Genomic DNA, 20,599 nt, shown 5'->3' on the forward strand with positions numbered 1-20,599 from the left:
ACTGCTTGGAAATCACCTATAGGAATGCCCATGAGCAATCACTCAAAAAACTAAAAACCGTTACCTACCTCTCGTAACTACTGTTCTTCAAGATGTGTTGCTCATGTCCATTCCAATTCTTGCCTGCCTTCCCTCTGTCGGAGTGTTCTGGCAAGAAGGAACTGAGCAAGAGGCAGGTCGGCAGGGACCTATATACACTGCCATAAAGGCGCCACTCCAGGGGTCTCCACAGCCGACTCGACGGGTGCCGCTAGGGGAAAAACCTTCAGACAATCGCGCACACGGTGTGCGCACACACCTATTGGAATGGACATGAGCAACACATCTCGAACAACAACAGTTACAGGAGGTAGGTAACTGTTTTTAAAGATGATTATTATGACCCCCAAATCTGTTTGAGTCATTACTTCCAAGGATGGAGTCCCCATCCTGTAAGTATGGCCAACAGTCTTTGTTCCTATATGTTTACATTCACATTTAGCCATATTAAAATGCATGTTGTTTGCTTGCATCCAGCTTACCAAGTCATCTAGATTGTACAGTATTAGTGACCTGTCCTCTTCATTATTTACCATTTTCCCAATTTTTGTGTCATCGGCAAACTTTGTAAGTGATGATTTTATGGAATTATGGAGCTGGTCATCAAGGAATCGGAGAGATAGGAAGTTAGAGAGGAGGTCTGCCAGTTTGTAACCACTAGTGAAAATGATCTTGAATGTGGATCAGAGTTCTAACAGATAAAACACATCATGGAGTATTAGTTGCAGGGCTGGCTCTAGATTTTTTGTCGCCCCAAGCAAAAAAAATTTTTGGCTGCCCCAGCCCTGGGCTCCCCCCCACACTCCCTAGCTGCTGCAGCCCTGGGCTCTCTCCCCTGCACTCCCTGCCACCCCAGCCCTGGGCTCTCTTCCCACCCCCGCACCCTCCTTCCACCCCAGCCCTGGGTCACTAGTAACTTGCTCTCAGGGCGGGTCATTCAGCAGGAATTTTAGATGTGCACAGAACACAGACTGGATTGGTTCCCATATGGTTACAGAACTGCAGTAAAGTGGAACAATTTTCAGCTTGTGTGATTGGAGGATATCTGGATGCATATTATAAGACTCCATAAATGAGGAAAAGTTGAGGTGCCTTTATTATTCTTTTGTTCCACTCTTTCTTTCTTTCTATGGGGAATTTGCCAGTGCAATATCAGTCTTCCTTTTAAACAAATAAAACAAACAAACAAAAAAAGTCAATGTCTATTGAAAATAGCAATTCCAGTCCTAAAACCACTGGGAAGCATTTCTTGCTCAATTTTATCCTACTTTTTCTACAGCAAATTACAGTGGATCAGTATATTTGATTTGGGAGAAATTCAGTAACAGCTGCCCAAATTGCACTTGAGCATTCCTGAATTTTGAGGTGTTCAAATCTGGAAGGGAGATGCTAGATTCCCTTTCTGAATATTAGCTAAATCTGGAAAGGAAAAGTAAATTTCTGCTTCCATGGCTCAGAAATGGATATCCTCCTACGTGCCTGGTACTGTATCTAAAGCTGCCGAAGTCCCCTAGCAGAGCCTCCCATCCCTTACTTTTCATTTTAAACTCTAGTGGGATCCACATACCTCCCTTGCTAGGTTTCAGATAGAGAAGGGCACTGTCCATTTAGTCCACACAATTCCTCCTTTGGGGGCTGCAAGGTGAGGTTACACCAGTATACCTAATCCAGTCTGCAGATGTCTTCTGAAGGGGATATCTGGGCCAAAGCCTTCTACTCCTTGGGCACACTTGTTCCCCATTCACAGTGCCACCCCGCTCTAGCAGTGAGCTCTCCATTCGCAGCAAGCGGCAGCAAGAGGTTCAGCTGCCATGCTCCCTCTCCCTCCCTTGTCTGTTGATGGCGGCCAAGGGCATCCTGGGAAATGTAGTTCTTTCCCTGCTCCAGGGCTGGCTCTATAGACAGGGAGCTAACCAAGGAACTGCAGCTTCCAGGCTCGATCCCTGTGGGCTGCTGCCTCTGCAAATGGGCTGCCCCAAGCACCTACTTGCTTTGCTGGTGCCTAGAGCCACCCCTGATTGATTGGTGTCTGCCACAAACCCATAAATCACACTAGGGAACAGAATGGTGCTCTCCTTATCAATCTTTCCAGATCTAATGCATCCAAGGGTGCTGAGGGAGTTGGCTGATGTGATTCCAGAGCCAATCTTTGAAAATTGGTGGCAATCAGAGGAGGTCCCAGATGATTGGAAAAAGGCAAATATAGCGCCCATATTTAAAAAAGGGAAGAAAGAGAACCCGGGGAACTACAGACCAGTCAGCCTTACTTCAGTCCCTGGCAAAATCATGGAGCAGGTCCTCAAGGAATCCATTTTGAAGCACTTAAAGCAGAGGTCATCCTGTTTATCCTTTTTAACAACTACCACAACATTAGCTTTCTTCCAGCAGGGCTTTGGAGCTGTGCAAAAACCTGCAGCTCCACTGCTCCGGAGCTGCTCCGGGCTCCACTCCAAAGCCCTGTCTTCCAGTCTTCTGGAACTTCCCCATCCTCCAAGTTTGATTGAAAATCAACATTAATGATCCAGCAGGCTCCTCAGACAGCTCTTTTTAAAAAACTCTTTGATGGATGTAATCTTGACCTGCTGATTTAAAAATGTCCCTAGTGGAGTCCCTCAAGGATCAGTTTTGGGACCGGTCTTATTTAACCTTTTTATTACTGACCTTGGCACAAAGAGCGGGAATGTGCTAATAAAGTTTGCGGATGACACGAAGCTGGGGGGTATTGCTAACACGGAGAAGGACCGGGATACTATTCAGGAAGATCTGGACCACCTTGTAAACTGGAGTAATAGTAATAGGATGAAATATAATAGTGAAAAGTGCAAGGTCATGCACTTAGGGATTAATATAAGAAATTTTAGATATACGTTGGGGACGCATCAGTTGGAAGCGACGGAGGAGGAGAAGGACCTTGGGGTATTGTTGATAGCAGGATGACTATGAGCCGCCAATGTGATATGGCTGTTAAAAAAGCAAATGCGATTTTAGGATGCATCAGGCGAGGTATTTCGCAGGATAAGGAGTGTTAGTACGTTATATAAGGCACTGGTGAGACCCACCTGGAATACTGTGTGCAGTTCTGGTTCCCAATTTTAGAGGATGAATTCAAACTGGAACAGGTTCAGAGACGGCTACTAGGATGATCCGAGGAATGGAAAACCTGCCTTATGAAAGGGACTCAAAGAGCTTGCTTGTTTAGCCTGGCCAAAAGAAGGCTCCAGGGGATATGCTTGCTCTATATAAATATATCCGGGGATTAACGTTTAGGAGGGAGATGAATTATTTAAGTTTAGTACTAGTATGTGAGGCAAAAGGACAATGGGTACAAACTGATATTAGGAAGTTTAGACTTGAAATAGACGAAGGTTTCTAACCATTAGGGAGTGGAAGTCTGCGAACAAGCCTTCCGAGGGAAAGTAGTGGGGGCAAAAACTTATCTGGCTTTAGAGCTAAGCTTGATATAGTATATGGAGGGATGTTTATGTGGATAGTTTAATTGGGCATGATTCTTGATTATCAGCAGATAAGTCTGCTCAATGGCTGTGAGGGGATGTGGATGGATGGGAACTGAGTTACTGCAGAGAATTCTTTCTTGGGTGCTGGCTGGTGAGTCTTGCCCAATGCTCAGGTTTAGCTATCGCCATATTTGGGGTCCGGGAAGGAATTTTCCTCCAGGCGATTGGCAGGGGCCTGGAGGTTTTCGCCTTCCTCTGCAGCGTGGGGCAATGGGTCGCTTGCTGGTGGATTTCTGCAGCTTGAGGTCTTCAACCACAATAGTGAGGTTTCAATAACTCAGTCATGGTTAGTTTGTTATAAAAGTGGATGGGTAGGGTTCTGTGACCTGCCTTGTGCAGGAGGTCAGACTAGATGATCATACTGGTCCCTTCTGACCTATGAGTCTATGGCCAGGTCTACACGATGCGCGAAAATCGATTTTAGATACGCAATTTCAGCTACGAGAATAGCGTAACTGAAATCGATTATCTAAAATCGATCTACTCACCCGTCTTCACTGTGTGGGATCGATGTGTGCGCTCGCCATGTCAATTCCGGAACTCCGTTGTTTTGTGGAGTTCCGGAATCGATGTAAGCGCGCTCAGGGATCGATATATCGCGTCTAGATGAGACGCGATATATCGATCCCCGAGCAATCGATTGTAACGCGCCGATATGGCGCATCGTATAGACGTGGCCTACGTCTAACTTTAGTAGCTGCTGTTCGACATCCTCCTGAGGTACTAGTGGAATGGAAAGAGTGTTATATGATATAACTACATCATCTGTGTTTTTTCCCTATTACAGAACAGAATAATTTTGTGAAGACTTCTGTCTTTTCTGCACTGTTATTGATACTTCTACCATTTCCATCTAATAATGGACCAATACCATTGTTAGAATTCTTTTTGTTCCTAATATATTTAAAACGCTTCTTCTTATTGTCCTTAATTTTGCTGACCGTAGATTTCTCCTTTTGTTCCTTTCTTCTCTTATCAATTTTCTATAATTGTTTGCTTCTGATTTATATTCATTACTATTAACTTCTCCTTCCTTCCATTTGTTTATATATTTATTTTGTATACCAGCCTTCACTTCCCCTCTAAATCAGTATTTTTAACTAGTACAGCCCATCTTCCTCAACTGTAGGATTGTGGCTTTTGGGCATCTAGAAAAGTGTTATTAATTCCCAAATGTCATTCACATTTTTCTGATTCTTCCTCCCAGCTGATTTGGCTAATAATTGTTTCCAGCTTTATAAAATTGGTTCCTTTTTAAAGCATCAACTATGTGTATCACTGATCTATAGTTTATTCTGCTTCCACATTATAAATGTGATAGACTTATGATCACTTGTTCCTAAGCTACTGTATATTTTTAGTTCTGTGATCAGTTTCTCTTCATCAAGACAAGGTCTAATATAGAATTTCCCCCATGTTGGATGCAATACTTTTTTAATTAGGAAATTCTCATCTACAGTGTTTAGAAAGGCAGGCAGCACCTGGGCCAGCAGCAGCAGTTTGGGTGTGTGGGAGGGAGCTCAGGGCTGGAGCAAGCGGTTGGGGTGCGGGACGGCGCTTACCTCTGGGGGGGCTTCCTGGCTCCTACCAGCATGTCCCTGCAGCTCCTAGGCAGAGGGACAAGGGGGCTCCGAGTGCTGCAGTACACCACCCCTGTACCTCCTATTGACTGTGGTTTCTGGCCAACGGGTGCTGCGGAGCTGGTGCTTGTGGCAGGAGCCTGCCAGCCCCACCAGCCTCACACACAAACGGCCCCCAGCACAAGTCCCAGCCTGCGTGCCTCAGGGCTGGGACAGAGCGTGGTAGGGGTGTGGGGCAGCACTTACATTAGGGGAGGCTCCCTGGCTCCCACTGGCACGTCTCCGCAGCTCCTAGGCAGATCTATGCACTGCCTGCCCCCCACAGCTCCCATTGGCTGCAGTTCCTGGCCGATGAGAGCTGTAGAGCCAGCACTTTTGGTGGGAGCAGCGCTCAGGGCTGCCTTTCCCCCTAGGAGCTGCAGGGACATGCCGGTGGGATCTGGGAGCCTTCCAGCCCCACCCACTGTCCTGCCCTTCCTCCACCAGCACCAGCAGGGGTCCTGGGCTGTGTGCTGCCACCTGCCCTGCCCCACCCTCATGCACCAGCAGGAGTCCCGGGTTAGCATCCTCACCAATAGCTGTACCATCCACCCTCCCGAGCACCCACAGCCCCCTACCCCAAGTTTTTAGTTAGGGGTATATAGTTTAAAAAAAAACCCGTGACTAAAACGTAGCCTTAGTTATGAACTGAAAAGCCTCTTCTCTGACTTGACCTCTCTCACCACTTCTTGATGGCCTGCTCCTTTCGGTACTGATGTTTCCTGAACCTGGCTGTCAAGGAACTCCTCAGCTTCTCTTATTCTTAGTAGTGTCTCTACTTGTTCCTCCAATCCAAGAACCTTTTCTTCCAGTACAACCAGCAACTTTTATTTCATGCACAGGAAGCCCCCTCTGGCATCAGGCAGGGAAAAAAACATGGCTAAATCCATTGCAGAACACCATCTTGTTCCATTGTTACATCACTGGTCACCTTGAAATCACACACAGAGCTGAACCTTGCAGGAAAGCCTCTCTAAAATCCTCCAAAAGTCTTTTTGTTAGCTGCCTCTGTTCGTGGCTTTCAAGTTCACTTAGCAAGTGCCTTTTTATACCAAATCTCCCTGCTTAGCTCATCTTCGCTTCCGCCTCCTCTCTACTATGAAGAGATTGACCACTCAGAGACGTCAGACAGCAGAGCAGATGGCAGTTCTAAGGGTCAGAGGCATGCAGTCCTTTCCAAGGCACCAATCAAGAGATCTGTCTCAGAGGCTTACTGTGAGGTCCATGTCCCAGCTATGCAGCGTGTACACACAAGTAAACAAACAACCCACAGACAGACCGAATGCACCACTTACCAAGTCTCACTACCTCCAAGCACAGAGTCCACAGTTGTGCCCTCCAAAATTCACGTTAGCTGCCTCTCTTCGCTAGAGGAGCATAGACTCATAGGTACAAACCAACAAGTATGTAAGACCTGTTTGAAGTCTGAATAAACAAATATAACAGCTAGAGGAGAACTGTTGGGTACTCAGTTTGCTCTTCCCTTATATCTTACTTAATAATTTTCTCAGGCACTGGTGTACATCGATCCCTTTTATTCTCTGTCTATAGTACGTAATATTCCTGTCTCATGTGGGCTGTAATAGTATGTATAATTTTAGTTGTTGGGTTCAGTGTGGGTGGTAGTGATGGCCTGTGATATAAGGGAGGTCAGACAAATGATCTGGTGGTCCTTTCTGGCCTTAAACTCCATGACTCTGCAACAGTTCCCAAGAGCATACTTGCTAATCACAATATAAGAGGTCAAGTCCTGGCATCTGTGGAAACCTGTTTAAGAAAAGGGAAGCAAAGTACAAGAAAAAGTGCCAATTTTTGTCATGAAACAAGATTAATAGTGGGGTGCCCTGCGGATCTGCGCTAGGACTAGAATGCTATATTTATGCTCCAAAAGAGGAGGTGACAGTGAGATGAGAGAACGTATTGACCTAACATTTTTGGTTAGTCAACACTAGAGAGGCGTTCCAGAAGGACCCAATCAAATTAACTCAACCCAACTCGTGGCTATGCAACGAGAAATGAAGTTCAGTATGGGGAAGTGCTAGGTAACATTCACTGGAAAGAACAGTTTAGGCTCTGTATGCATGCTGCTGGCTTCTGAATTAGTTATGTCTTCAATAGGTTCCAGGAGCAAATCTCGATATCTGTGCGCAGCTCAGTGTGTAGGAGCCACCAAAACAGTGAATATCATGTTAGCGTTTATCAAGGCAGTGATAGAAAATACTATGGAAAACATTATATTGGAGTGACATTTCCCAGGGTACAATCTGGACTGCTGAATCACTGTGTCCCCTTAAATCTCCAACCTCTGGGGTGCCTTTTACACTGTTGTCACAACAAACCGTTCCTAGTCCTGCTCTCACGCAGCCTCTGTCATGCAAAATCACTCCCAGCTGAATTACATGAATGCTCAAACCAGCCACTCATGAATTTCATACAGGGCGATACCAGCAAACTCCCAGTCCCAGACTTGTCCCCAGAAGTGTGCATCTTGTACTGCCCAGCTCTCTCCTTCTGGACAGTACAAGCTCATAGAAAGTCCATCATTTCATCAATGGAAAATGATCTGCATCAGCCCTGTTATCTCAAGTGGAGGTTCCCAAACAAATACACACTGTTTTAGGTAAAACAATAAAAGTTTATTAACTACAGAAGGATAGGTTTGAAATGATTGCAAGTAAAGAGGCATAAAAGTCAGAATTGGTTCAAAGAAAATAAAAGGTGAAATGCAAACTGATATCTAATTTAACAAGCAAAGTGAATTGAAAAGCAAAAGGTTTTCTCACCACAAGCTTACAGATGGCTGGATTGCTTCAGCCAGGACCTTCCCTGAGTTTAATGATGCTTCCTTTGTCTTTCAAACATTGTTGGTGTCATGACTAGAGATGAAGGGAGAGAGGTGATTTGGGAGCCTCTTTTTCTCATTCTTATACCCTTCTCCCCTCTTGGAGGATCACCCCCAGCTGGGGTTCAGGCGACGGTCACTCTGTTTGCACAGAAAACCCCCAACTGTTCCAGTGCCAGTATGTGAAGTTCTCACACCCTTCTTTCTGCCAAAGAATGGCCATGTAACCAGATGATAGCTCATGATAATCTATTTGATTATTCTGATATCTGGCCGGGACATCAGTCTGTCTTTTGTCTCTGAAAAACTGGTTTGGGCCTGCTTCTCTAACTTTGGAACATGTCACAGCAATGTTCTACATTAGAATCTTATAACCTTACACACAATGTTGATACACAGATTTTACCAGAACGATAATGTTCAGCACATTGAGTTTTGAAATGATAACTCACAAGGCATACTTTGTATAAAATTTATCATGGTCTTGTAAAAAGGATAAATATAGGGGTACAGTCTGTCACAATGGGCTATTACAGAAACTTAAGGGCAGGTTCTCACCTGGAACATTATGTTCAGTTTTGCTTGTCACAAATCAAGCAGAGAAATAATAAATAGAAAAGGTCTACAGAAGAAGAAAACTGATAGATCTATCACAGAACATTCAGTTCAATAAGAGCTGAAAAAAGGCTACCCTTACTTAGTTTTCAAAGTAGGTGGGAAAAAAGAGAAATGCTCACTACCGTAATGAACTCCTAGTTATCCATTCCCAATAATACAAGCATAAAAGGCCATTCAAAATTAAAAAGTGGCAAATTTAAAATTGATGTAGTGGAAGAATTGTCTTACACAATTAACCTGTAGAGTGCACTGCTGCAATAAACTATTGAAATAAATCACTTCAGGCTTGGCTTGAAAATGTAACAGACACCTACTAGCTGGACAACTATATCTACCAACTAGAAAATATTTATGTCTTTATCTAATGCCAGCTAACAGACACCTTAATAAGAAATTAGCAAACAAAATCTCTGTATAGTGAATCATAGAATATCAGGGTTGGAAGGGACCTCAGGAGGTCATCTAGTCCAACTCCCCCACTCAAAGCAGGACCAATCCCCAACTAAATCATCCCAAGCCTGGCCTTAAAAACCTCTAAGGAAGGAGATTCCACCATACCTCCTAAGGTAACCCTTCAGTGCATCACATCCTCTAGTGAAAATAAGGCGATTCCTACATATCTAAGAAGACCTAAGAGCGCTTCTCACACTGGGGCAGGCACCTCTAGACGCGAGGTATGAGTCACGTCTTTCGCTCTAGTTATACGGAGATATGGACTACCAGGGGGATTTGATAACCTGCTTTCAACTACTCCTTGAGAGAGAGAAGGCAGGCGAGTATGAATCCATCCTCTTCGGAACCCCTTTTCAGGTAGTTGAAAGCAGCTATCAAATCCCCCCTCAGTCTTCTCTTCTGTAGACTAAATCATCCCAGTTCCCTCAGCCTCTCCTCATAAATCGTGTGCTCCAGGCCCCCTAATCATTTTTGTTGCCCTCCGCTGGACTCTTTCCATTTTTCCAACATCCTTCTTGTAGTGTGGGCCCAAAACTGTACTCCAGATGAGGCCTCACCAATGCCGAATAGAGGGGAATGATCACTCCCTCCGATCTGCTGTCAGTGCTTCTACTGATGTAGCCCAAAATGCTGTTAGCCTTCTTGGCAACAAGGGTACACCTGTGACTCATATCCAGCTTTTTGTCCACTGTAAACACCTAGGTCCTTTTCTGCAGAACTGCTTCCTAGCCATTCGGTCCCTAGTCTGTAACAGTGAATGAGATTCTTCCATCCTAAGTGCAGGATTTACACTTTGTCCTTGTTGAACCTCATCAGGTTCCTTTTGGCCCATCCTCTAATTTGTATAGGTTCCTCTGTATCCCATCCCTACCCCCCCAGTTTAGTGTTATCTGCAAACTTGCTGAGAGTGCAGTCCATGCCATCCTCCAGATCATTAATGAAGATATTGAACAAAACCAGCCCCGGACTGACCCTTGGGGCACTCGGCTTGAAACCAGCTGCCAACAGACATGGAGCTCAGCTACCCGTGGAGTCCGATGATCTAGCCAGCTTTCTATCCACCTTAGGAGTCCATTCTTCCAGGCCATACTTCGCTAACTTGTGGCAAGAATACTGTGGGAGACTGTATCAAAGCTTTGCATAAGTCAGGAAAACACGTCCGCTGCTTTCCCCTCAATTCCACAGACCTTCAAGTTATTTCCCTCATAGGAAGGCAATTTAGTTAGTCAGGCATGACTTGCCCTTGGTGAATCCAATGCTGACTATGTTACTGATCACTTTCCTCTCTAAGTGCTTTCAGAATTGATTCCTTGAGGACCTGTCTATGATTTTTCCATGGACAAGGTAAAGGCTTGACTGTCCCTGTGTTCCCTGGATCCTCCTCCTTCCTGCTTTTTAAGGATGGGCACTACATTTAGCTTTTTCCAGTCATCCAAGGACCCGCCTGATCGCCACGAGTTTTCAAAGATAATGGCCAGTGGCTCTGGCAATCACAAGTCACAACTCCTTTTTAAGCCCCTCGGATGCTAAGCTGCATCTGGCGCCCATGGACTTGTTGCTCATTCAGTCTTTCTAAATAGGTCCCAAACCACTTCTTTCTTCATAGAGGGCTGGTTCAGGCTCCTCCCCTACACTGTGCTTGTCTTAGATGCAGCATCCCTGGGAACTGACCTTGTTTTGTGAACGAAGCAGAGGCAAAAAACCCATTGAGTACATTAGCATTTTTCCACATCCTCTGTCACTAGGTTTGCCTCCCTCATTCAGTAAAGGCGCCCACACTTTTTCTTATTGCTAACACACCTGAAAAACCCCTTCTGTTACTCTTAACATCTCTTGCCTAGCTGCAGCTCCAAGTATGATTTGCCTTCCTGATTTCACTCTTCTGCAGCCTGAGCAATATTTTTATACTCTCCTGGTCATCTTGTCCAGTCTTCCTCTATAAGCTCTTTTTTGCGTTTAAGATGCAGCAAGGATTTCACTGTTAAGCCAAGGCGGTCACCCGCCATATTTACTATTCTTTCTACACATCGGGATGTTTTTTTCCTGCAGCCTCAATAAGGATTCTTTAAAATACAGCCAGCAATCCTGGACTCCTTTCCTCCTCATGTTATTCTCCCAGGGGATCCTGCCCATCATTTCCCTGAGGGAGTCAAAGTCTGCTTTTCTGAAGTTGAGGGTCCGTATTCTGCTGCTCTCTTTTCTTGGTTGTGTCAGGATCTTAACTCGACCATCTCATGATTACTGCCTCCTAGGTTCCCATCCACTTTTGCCTCCCTTACTAATTCTTCCCAGGTTGTGAGCATACAAGTTGATATCTAGATTATTCAGCCATCTAACTGGTGCATTATCGAGTATAGCATGGTCTTTTAGTTTACCTTCCAATCTTCTAGTTGTGCACTCCTCCATCAAGTTTTGACTATATGCATTGCTGCCCTGCAGTCAGTCTTGTAAAGATTGGGCTAAACCAAATTTATGTATTATAGCAGCCATGATGGCTGTTCCAGGAACAGTCCAAGATTTGCGTCCTAGGTTGCAAACAAGTGGGTGTAAATTTGGGCTTCTAAAGTTCACCAGCATGCCTGGATTGAGATTGTTGTTGCTCATGTGCTGGTCCTGTTTGTCCCTCTGTTTTCCCATTTGCCTTTTTTCTGTTTCAAGGGGGTGGGGGAATGGATGCAATGAGCTCTGAGTGTTTCTGGCAGCAGGAGGAGTGTTGGGGAGAGCAGGAGACAGCAACCCATGTGTGGATGGTAGTTTTACTCAGCTCAGGAGCTGAGATTTTAATGCTGTACCAGCCCTTACTTTGGAGATTGATTTTTTTTTATCATGGGGACACTATATAAGTGGCAATATCACTTGTTTTCACAGAATTAAGGATCCTGTAACATTCAGATCTGTCTCAGCCATTATTTCAGTGAGTGCTCTATAGACGTTACACTGGGGAAGAAATGAAGCTGGTGTTGTTCAAATTCCTGAGGTTTACAGCAGCTTCTCCTGTCTCTAAAGTGGGATTTTAGCAGCAGATTTGTTAGGTATGGGGATTTGCTGTTCGGGTATTAACAGAGAAGGGCATGATTACTTCTACTTGCTCATGTATTTCAAGGATGCTCTCAGAGTATCAATTCATGCCTTTGATATGTTTAGATTTTATGCTGTGTTTTTGATCAAGCCCACCAAGTACAATACTGAAAGGAAGAAAATTAACTTCAGATATAGTTTTAAAGGGAAGTGACCAATCTTGGCTGTATGCTTTATGTTTCAGAGTGAGTTTCTGTATGTAGAACTGCCCCCTTATCCCTGGGGCTGTGCTCTCTGAGCGTTCCTGGTAAGAGCTTTGCCTCATCTTTAAACCTACCGCATCCTCCAAGGGTTTGCTGATATGCTCACTTGGTTTGGCTGGGGTATCATCTTGTGGCTGAAACCCATGAGGTTTTACCAGACCCCTACATCTGCCTAATATCTGGCCTGCCCTTACTTCTGAAGCAAGACCCATTTGAGATGTAGAATCCAAAGCATAGGAAGTGGAGCTGGCTTTCCTATATTACTGGAATGAAATCGCTAGTCATGTTGGCAGTAAGGTGGGTACTCATGTCCCATTGCTGTTTCTTGCCTAACCCCAGTGACTTACTGAAACCTTAATTACTTACGAGCCTTCTCCTTAGTGATTGCACTTTTAGAGCGCCCTGGAATTACCAACAGTCAAACAATTCGTATTTTCAGAGCCTAGCCAAAGTGCTTGGGGCTGTCTGCAACAGATTTCAGTTTTCCAGAGTCAGTAAATATCTCTGGGAGGGGGTGGGTATTTGAAGATTGGTTTCTTCAAGTGGGAAGAAATAGACCAAGAAAGCCAGAGCATCTGGTGTTAAGAGGTTAGTGTTTGGAAATTTGAACATGGGCTGCAGACCGTTAATGGGAGCACGATGAGTAAATTCTAATGGCTATAGAAAGTTCCAGAAAGCTATTTGGAGATGTGGTGTTATAAAAGGAAACAATTGGGTGGCACTTCAAATAGGAAAAATCAGACAACTTCTTGGTGATCATTTGTAAATATCATTCTTAGAAACCCTCATGATAAACTGTTGCTTAAGAATTCAACCTTTTTGCTAACTGAGAAGCAGAGTCAACAATCTGGAAAGTTATTGTTCATCCCAAATCCAGACACTGGAACAACCCCCTCTGAAGTCTGATCAGTGCTTTTTCTTTTTAGGTGGATTCTGAAGAACCTGTTTTTGAGGCAGTTATAAATTGGGTGAAACACTCAAAAAAGGAACGGGAGGACTCCTTGCCAGAGCTGCTGCAGTACGTGCGCATGCCGCTTCTTACCCCACGCTACATCACAGATGTCATAGACACCGAGGTATAAACAGCACAGTGATCCTGTGATATAGAAAGGTTAAGAGTCAATATTATTATTCCATTGCATCCCATAGTTCAGCCCCACATATCTCAATAGGACACACTGGGAACTCTTTCCATACTGTTTCCCTTCAGCGATGGCCTATAATTAAGGCTACGTTTTAGTCACGAGTATTTTTAGTAAAAGTCATGGATAGGTCACGGGCAGTAAACCATGGACATGACCTGTCCATGACTTTTACTATATACCCCTAACTAAAACTTGGGGCAGGGGGCTGTGGGTGATCTGGGATAGCGGTCTGGGGGTGCTGGAGGGAGCAGGTTGCAGCACACGGCCCAGGACCTGTGCTGGGGAGGGAGGGGCGGGTATGCCCTCGTTGATGCTGGGTGGGATGGGTTGGTGGGGCTGGCAGGCTCCTGGCACTGACTGGCATGTCTCTGCAGTTCCTAGGGGGAGGGGTGGCCAGGGGGCTCTGTGCACTGCTCTCAACACAAGCGCTGGCACTGCAGCTCCCATTGGCCGGGAACCACAGCCAATGGGAGCTGCGGGGGCTGTACCTGCGGGCTCGGGAAGCGTGCAGAGCCCTCTGGTCCCTCCACCTTAGAGCTGCAGGGACATGCACTCTGCCCTGCACCCCAAGCCCCAGCTCTGAGCCCTCTCCCATACACTCAAACTTCAGCTGCTGGCCTGGAGGCTGCCCATGTTGTTTCCTGCGGCAAACTACATTAGAATGGTTCACTGGTATAATGAAATTGATCTAAAACTAATATTATTACTCTGATGCCAATCCCCAGTATAGACGTAGTTGAACTAGTTTAAATATTGCTTAAATTGTTTTATCTTAGTTTGGTAATTTACTTGGTCTTGTTTGTTCTTCCACAGTTAGGGAGCCCGGCAGTATCTGGCACTGTGCAGGTTTTTGGCCTTTTTTTGTTTGTAGCACTTGCAGCCTTTCTCTGTTGCCAGCAGGTCATCATGCAAGCCAGAGTTTTAATGTCATTTAAATCCAGTGGAACTGGTTCTAACATGATTGTTTCTAGGGAATTTAAAAGAAATCAAACATACAACATATGCATGTTTTCTCCCAGCCTTTTATACGGTGCAGTTTGCCATGCAGAGATCTTGTAGATGAAGCTAAGAAATTCCACTTAAGGCCTGAGCTCCGGAGTCAGATGCAGGGACCCAGGACCAGAGCACGTCTAGGTGAGCAACAAAGGAAAAGACACTCAGGAGGTTCTCTGAGACATTGCCAGGTATTGTATTTAGATGCTTGTCTAGTGCCTTCTGACTGATGATCTCAGTGCTTCACAGATATTAATGAGCTAACTCTCACAACCCTTTGGGAAGCAAGTAATAGTCCCATTGTACAGAGGGGGGAAACAGACAGAGAATGGAAGTGATTTGTCTCAGAACAAACACTGAATTTGTGACAGAGCTGGGAATAGAGACCAGATCTCCTTAACTTCCAGTCCTGCATGTTAGTGACAAGACTGTCTTTCCCCTCAAAGTTGTCTATGCTTCTAGATGTGTATCCCAGCGTGGTGAGATAGTTTCTTTCTACCCCTTTACCTGGATCATTAAAAACACCAGGGAGGTAGGAAGTGAAGAGATACTTCAGTGTTAAAGAGCAAAAATAGGCTCTTTGTCTCTCTTTGACACATGCTTTAGCAAGCCCCCTTCTTGCTTGAAGTTACGATCTCCCTTTCTGACAGGTCTGCAGAGTTGAGCTCAGTTGATTGCAGTGTAGTTAGAGTTCAGTTGCTCTTGGCAGTCCTTTTGCAGGGGAAAAATGCTTTTCATCTCTCTCAACAATCCACCCAGGAACTATTATAGTCTAGTCTGACCTCCTGCATAACACAGGCCATAAAATTTCACCCAGTTAACCCTGCAGAAGACAAGAGTGAGGGGGGATTTGATAGCAGCTTTTAACTACCTGAAGGAGGGGTCCAAACAGGATAGAGCTAGGCTGTTCTCAGTGGTGGCAGATGACAGAACAAGGAGGAGTAGGGGAAGTCATAGAATCATAGAATATCAGGGTTGGAAGGCACCTCAGGAGGTCATCTAGTCCAACCCCCTGCTCAAAGCAGGACCAAGTCTAGGTTGGATATTAGAAAAAACAATTTCACTAGGAGGGTGGTGAAGCACTGGAATGGGTTAGCTAGGGAGGTGGTGGAATCTCCTTCCTTAGTGGTTTTTAAGGCCTGGCTTGACAAAGCCCTAGCTGGGATGATTTAGTTGGGGTTGGTCCTGCCTTGAGCAGGGGATTGGAATAGATGACTTTCTGAGGTCTCTTCCAACTCTAATTTTCTATGATTCTATGACTGAGACCCTCCAGCCCTGCAGGGTCCTGGGATCCTGGGTCTGAGCCCTCGGTTAGCATATTTGCAGTGTGTATGCAAGGGGGGTTTGGTTTGAGCCTGGCCTGAGACCTGGGCTTAAATTGCTGCATAGACATACACTCAGAGAACAGGCAGAAATTAGACAGAAATGGGAGAGAGCTCTGTGGAGCTTTGGGATAAAATACATGCTTCAAAATCATTTGCTTGTTTACATAGTTTTACAGTGACTGCAAAGGAAAGAAATAGTTTGATTTCCCCCCCCCCTTCTCTGTGATGTACAAGGAAGGATTAGGCAGAATATTTAGGATTTTCTCTTTTCAGGGCTTGGCTATCCTTGTTTTACTTGGCACTATTATGGACAACTGGGTAAGTAATACCCAGTTGAGTAGCAAGGAGGTGAAATGGGGCAACTGAGTGGGGGAAGAGGTTTTGAACCGATTACACTGTTCTTTGATGTATTTATTTACTTATTTAACTCAAACTCCTGACAAACATTGGAGGGAAAATAAGTTTCCTTGTTAAAGATCCAACACTGCTCCCCTTTAAGTAAGGGCTCAACAGGCTCCCATTCCACTAGTCTGTGCCTTCAAGAGACCTCCAGAAAAAAACAGAAGAGGAAACATTATATTCTTGATATTTCTAAGCTAAACAGAATAGGCAGGAAAAATCCTTTCAGGCCTTCTTTGTACATGATAAAGAAGCAAAAAGGACACAGAACTCTCTTCTTTCCTTTATAGGAGAAATATTCAACACAATTAACTTCATGGTCTCCTGAAAATGACTTTATTTGTAATTTAATATTTTCAGAAAATAGTTTTTCCCCCAAATCATCCCTTCTGCCTTTAATTATGAGTATTTTGTAGCTGACTTGCTTCCTTCCATCAGGATAGGTCTCCTGCTGTGCTTCAGTGGGGTAACTGGGTAGGTACAGGAGCAACTGGTTGCATGAGGAGGGGATAGGGCATTGATGCTCACAGTGAAATGGTGAATGAGGGAGGGTGCTCTCTCTGGTCTGCATCTGAGGGGTAGCTTAGATGTTGAGAAAGGAGAACATTCTTATGAGAATAAGCTAGGAGGAGCATGCACCCTCCACCAGCCGCTTTTAGGTGTGGGGAAGGCTGAATATTGTCTGTATGGAGCGGGGAGGGAGACAAAGAGCAGTGACAGCAATATTCAGTTAGAGGCAGCTGTGCCCTATCATTCCTGGCACAGACCATCCCTCCAGGATGGATCCAAAAGTTTCATTAAAGGATTCTTTCTAGGTGACCTTTTGGTGGCAGAGGAATTAACTTGACTCTAGACTTTTCTTCTACAGGGGCTAACGAGGTTCTGCTAGTGATTGGAGGCTTTGGTAGTCAGCAGTCACCTATTGACGTGGTGGAAAAATATGACCCAAAGACCCAGGAGTGGAGTTTCTTGCCGGTAAGGAATCATCTGCTTTCCCACATTTTTCAACACCAGTGGGTCCTGCAAATGTAATGGATCAAAACACTGATAGGTCTAAACATTCTGATAAGGGGATAATTGCTTAGTGTTCCCCATATGGACTGTCAATTCTCTTCCGCTTAGAATTGGAGATTTTTATTCAGAGGGACTGCTGAGGTTTAGATGTTGCCAGAAGTATTAATGATTCAGCATCCTTCCTCCGCTTGACTGAGATTTGCACCGGGGTCCCAACTCAGTACCAAGGGCTCTTTGCTGCTTGTGGGACTGTCTTTTAGGTGAGATATTAAATTTAGATCCCAAGCTCTTATGGCTGTTAAAAATTCCTCTGAAACTTTTTGCAACTGTTTGTATGAGTTTCTGTGTTCCAGCTTGGATGATTGTAATCTGCCTCCTTAAATTACGACTGCAGTTAGATTCTGTATTCCCCATTTCCTCTCCTAAGCTGTTGTGTAATGTTGCTATTAGCTGTTAAACAGCTGCCACACTGGAGTCTGTATTTCAGTGGTGAAATGATGCTAGTGTATAAATAGTGTGTAATAAATGAGAGAAGTTTGTAGAGCACAGTAAGATCTGTGGAGGAGAGATGCCACTATTTGATGGTCATTAGTCTTAATATAGATAACATAGACATATCAGGTTTTTTGGAAAGATTAATTAAAATATTATCTCAGGAAATATACATTGAGAAAAATGTCTGCATAGATTAATAGATTTCAAAGCCAGAAGGAACCACTGCATAACACAGGCTGTATATCTTCCCCAAAATAATTCCTAGAGCAGATCTTTTAGAAAAACATCCAATCTTGATTTTAAAATTGTCAGTAATGGAGAATCCACCACAACACTCAGTAAGTTGTTCCAATGGTTAATTACTCTTGCAGTCAAACATTTACACCTTGTTTTCGGTCTAAATTTTCTCTAGCTTCAACTTTCAGCCATTGGATTGTTTTTTATCTTTCTCTACTAGATTGAAGAGCCCATTCTTCTTCAAAATGAGTGTCCCTGTGGGTGCTCCACTCCGTGTGTTGGTGCGTCCCTGCTCCTTCGCTCGGAGATTTTTACAGCAGTACTCGCATGGGCCGTGCATGCGCGGTGCCTGCCTCACGCGCCCACCGTGTCTCAATAGCACACATGCGTGGCCAGTCTTCTCAATTCCTTCTCTACTATCCCTGGCCTGAAAGCAACTTCTTTGCTTTTAGCTAGTCTAGTTAGTTTTACACAGTTTTACCCTGTATTTAGTCAGATAAGTTTTATTTTTCCTTTCCCAGTCCCTCAAAACAAACAAACAAAAAAAAACTCAGTTTTTTTTCTTCCTTCCCGTTTTTCCTGTCAGTTCATAATCTGACTGGCTCACCAGGTTTTAAGTGCTGCACTACGTGCAGAGACACCATCCCTATTTCGGATGGCCACTCTCAATGTGTTCGCTGCTTGGAGGAGTCCCACATCCCCCAGAAATGTATCTACTGTAGTAAATTAAAAGCCAGGGGGAAGGATAGCTCAGTGGTTTGAGCATTGGCCTGCTAAACCCAGGGTTTTGAGTTCAATCCTTGAGGAGTCCATTTAGGGAACTGGGGTAAAAATCTGTCTGGGGATTGGTCCTGCTTTGAGCAGGGGGTTGGACTAGATGACCTTCTGAGGTCCCTTCCAACCCTGATATTCTATGATTTTATGAAAAGACAGAGACCTCAGGCTCAAGTTAATATTAATGGAAAAGTCCCTCGTATCTGCCTCCAAACCAGGTGCGGATTCCTCAGTGACACAAAGCCCTCCTAGGTCAGCAAAAGAGTAATAAAAAAAAAAAGTCAAAAAAACAACCACCTGTCTTGCCTCACAAAGACTTACCACTTCCCAAACGATCTCCAAGCAGGTTTGTCTCCTCGGTGCCGACCACTCCATGCTCAGCACATATGACGCGCCAGGCACCTCTGGCACCGCACGTACCCTGGCTGCTTCCAAGGCACACCGTCCCGATGCCAGGACTTCAGGCTTAAAGTTGCCTGCCTCTTCTCATGCTGCACTGAGCAGCACCCTGAAAGACCCGGTGCCGATTCAGCTGAGCCTGCCCATGTCACAGCCTAGTGCAGTTGCTACTGTGGCACCGGCACCTCAAGCCACTATTCCTGCCTCTACGGCACAGCAGCATTCAGGACCACCCGACTCCATGGCATCACAATTGCAGCTAACAGAATTCACTCTGGCTGCAAACACTGTGGCACCACAGTTAGTTCATTCAAGGGATTTGCTGGTATCACTGACCCTACAGTTCCCTCTGCTTGATACTGATCTCTCACCAGACCTATCAAGGTGGCCCCGACAGTTCCTGTTCCCTCTCACTTCTCTAGTTATGAGGATGCTGATGTTCAGGGAGGTTTTTCACCATACCCATTCCTCCCAATTCCAGACCCCAGTCAGCATGGGACCCAGGAGATCAAGGTCTTCATACTCCAAAGACCTACCACCCTGGTATGCACACCCATGGATGGGACCACCCATGCCATTTCCCAGATACTAGCATTAATGGGGCCCCTGGGAATCATACAGGAGTCACCATGGTGACCGACACAGCCCCAGAAAAGGTGACACCGCATTTCCTCTTGAACCTGTGCATACATCTGTGACTGAACTACAGGAACAACCCACAGTCCTGCACGCAGAAGAAGAGGCATCTGACACCTCTCCGAACAATATTAATTAAGCCACCATCCCCACTGGATGAGGCTATTATGCCCCCACATCCAACAACAGTGGATGATTTTTCTAATTTTCAGGATCTCTTCAAAAGAGTAGCTAATGAATTTAAGATTTCTCTGGAGGAAGTACCTGAAAATCAGCATGAGCTGACAGACATCCTGCAACCTTCCAGTGCATCTAAGATTGCTCTCCTATTAATGCACCATTATGGATCCTGCCAAGAATATCTGGCAAACACCGGGCACTATAACACCTACTTGCAAGCTAGCAGACTGGAAATACTATGTCTCTTCCAAGAGCTCAAAAGTTCCTTTTCATGCACCGAGCACCAAATTCACTGGTAGTTGAAGCAGCTAACCAGAGGAACAAACTACAGCATCTTCCATCCACCCCCTTTAACAAAGACAGTACAGTAACTCCTCACGTAACGTTGTCCTGATTAACGTTTTGTTGTTATGTTACTGATCTATTAGGGAACAAGCTCGTTTAAAGTTGTGCAGTGCTCCCTTATTATGTTGTTTGACAGCTGCCTGCTTTGTCCACTGCTTGCAGGATTCTCTGGAAGAGCGGCCCCTCCTTGTGGGGATTAGAACCAGGGGGCCGCCCCCCATCAGCTCCGTTAAATTCCCTGTAAGGTGTGTGACTCAGCAGCTGCCTAGCAGCAATTCAGGTGGCCCTCC

At 45.0% G+C, this 20,599-nt stretch overlaps 1 protein-coding gene across 3 annotated transcripts in view; it reads left to right on the forward strand.

Moving 5' to 3' along the window:
- Nucleotides 1–20,599, forward strand: part of KLHL12 (kelch like family member 12) — a 78,302-nt gene that overhangs the window by 22,488 nt on the left and 35,215 nt on the right. For all 3 annotated transcript variants that reach the window (XM_032764974.2, XM_032764975.2, XM_032764976.2), the window contains 3 exons: nucleotides 13,294–13,443; nucleotides 14,532–14,646; nucleotides 17,098–17,204. In XM_032764974.2, the coding sequence (XP_032620865.1) occupies nucleotides 13,294–13,443; nucleotides 14,532–14,646; nucleotides 17,098–17,204 (372 nt within the window). The remainder of the gene's footprint in view (nucleotides 1–13,293; nucleotides 13,444–14,531; nucleotides 14,647–17,097; nucleotides 17,205–20,599) is intronic.

The sequence above is a fragment of the Chelonoidis abingdonii genome, chromosome 4 (genome assembly GCF_003597395.2).
Source record: "Chelonoidis abingdonii isolate Lonesome George chromosome 4, CheloAbing_2.0, whole genome shotgun sequence".
In the NCBI taxonomy this organism is placed as follows: Eukaryota; Metazoa; Chordata; order Testudines; family Testudinidae; genus Chelonoidis; species Chelonoidis abingdonii.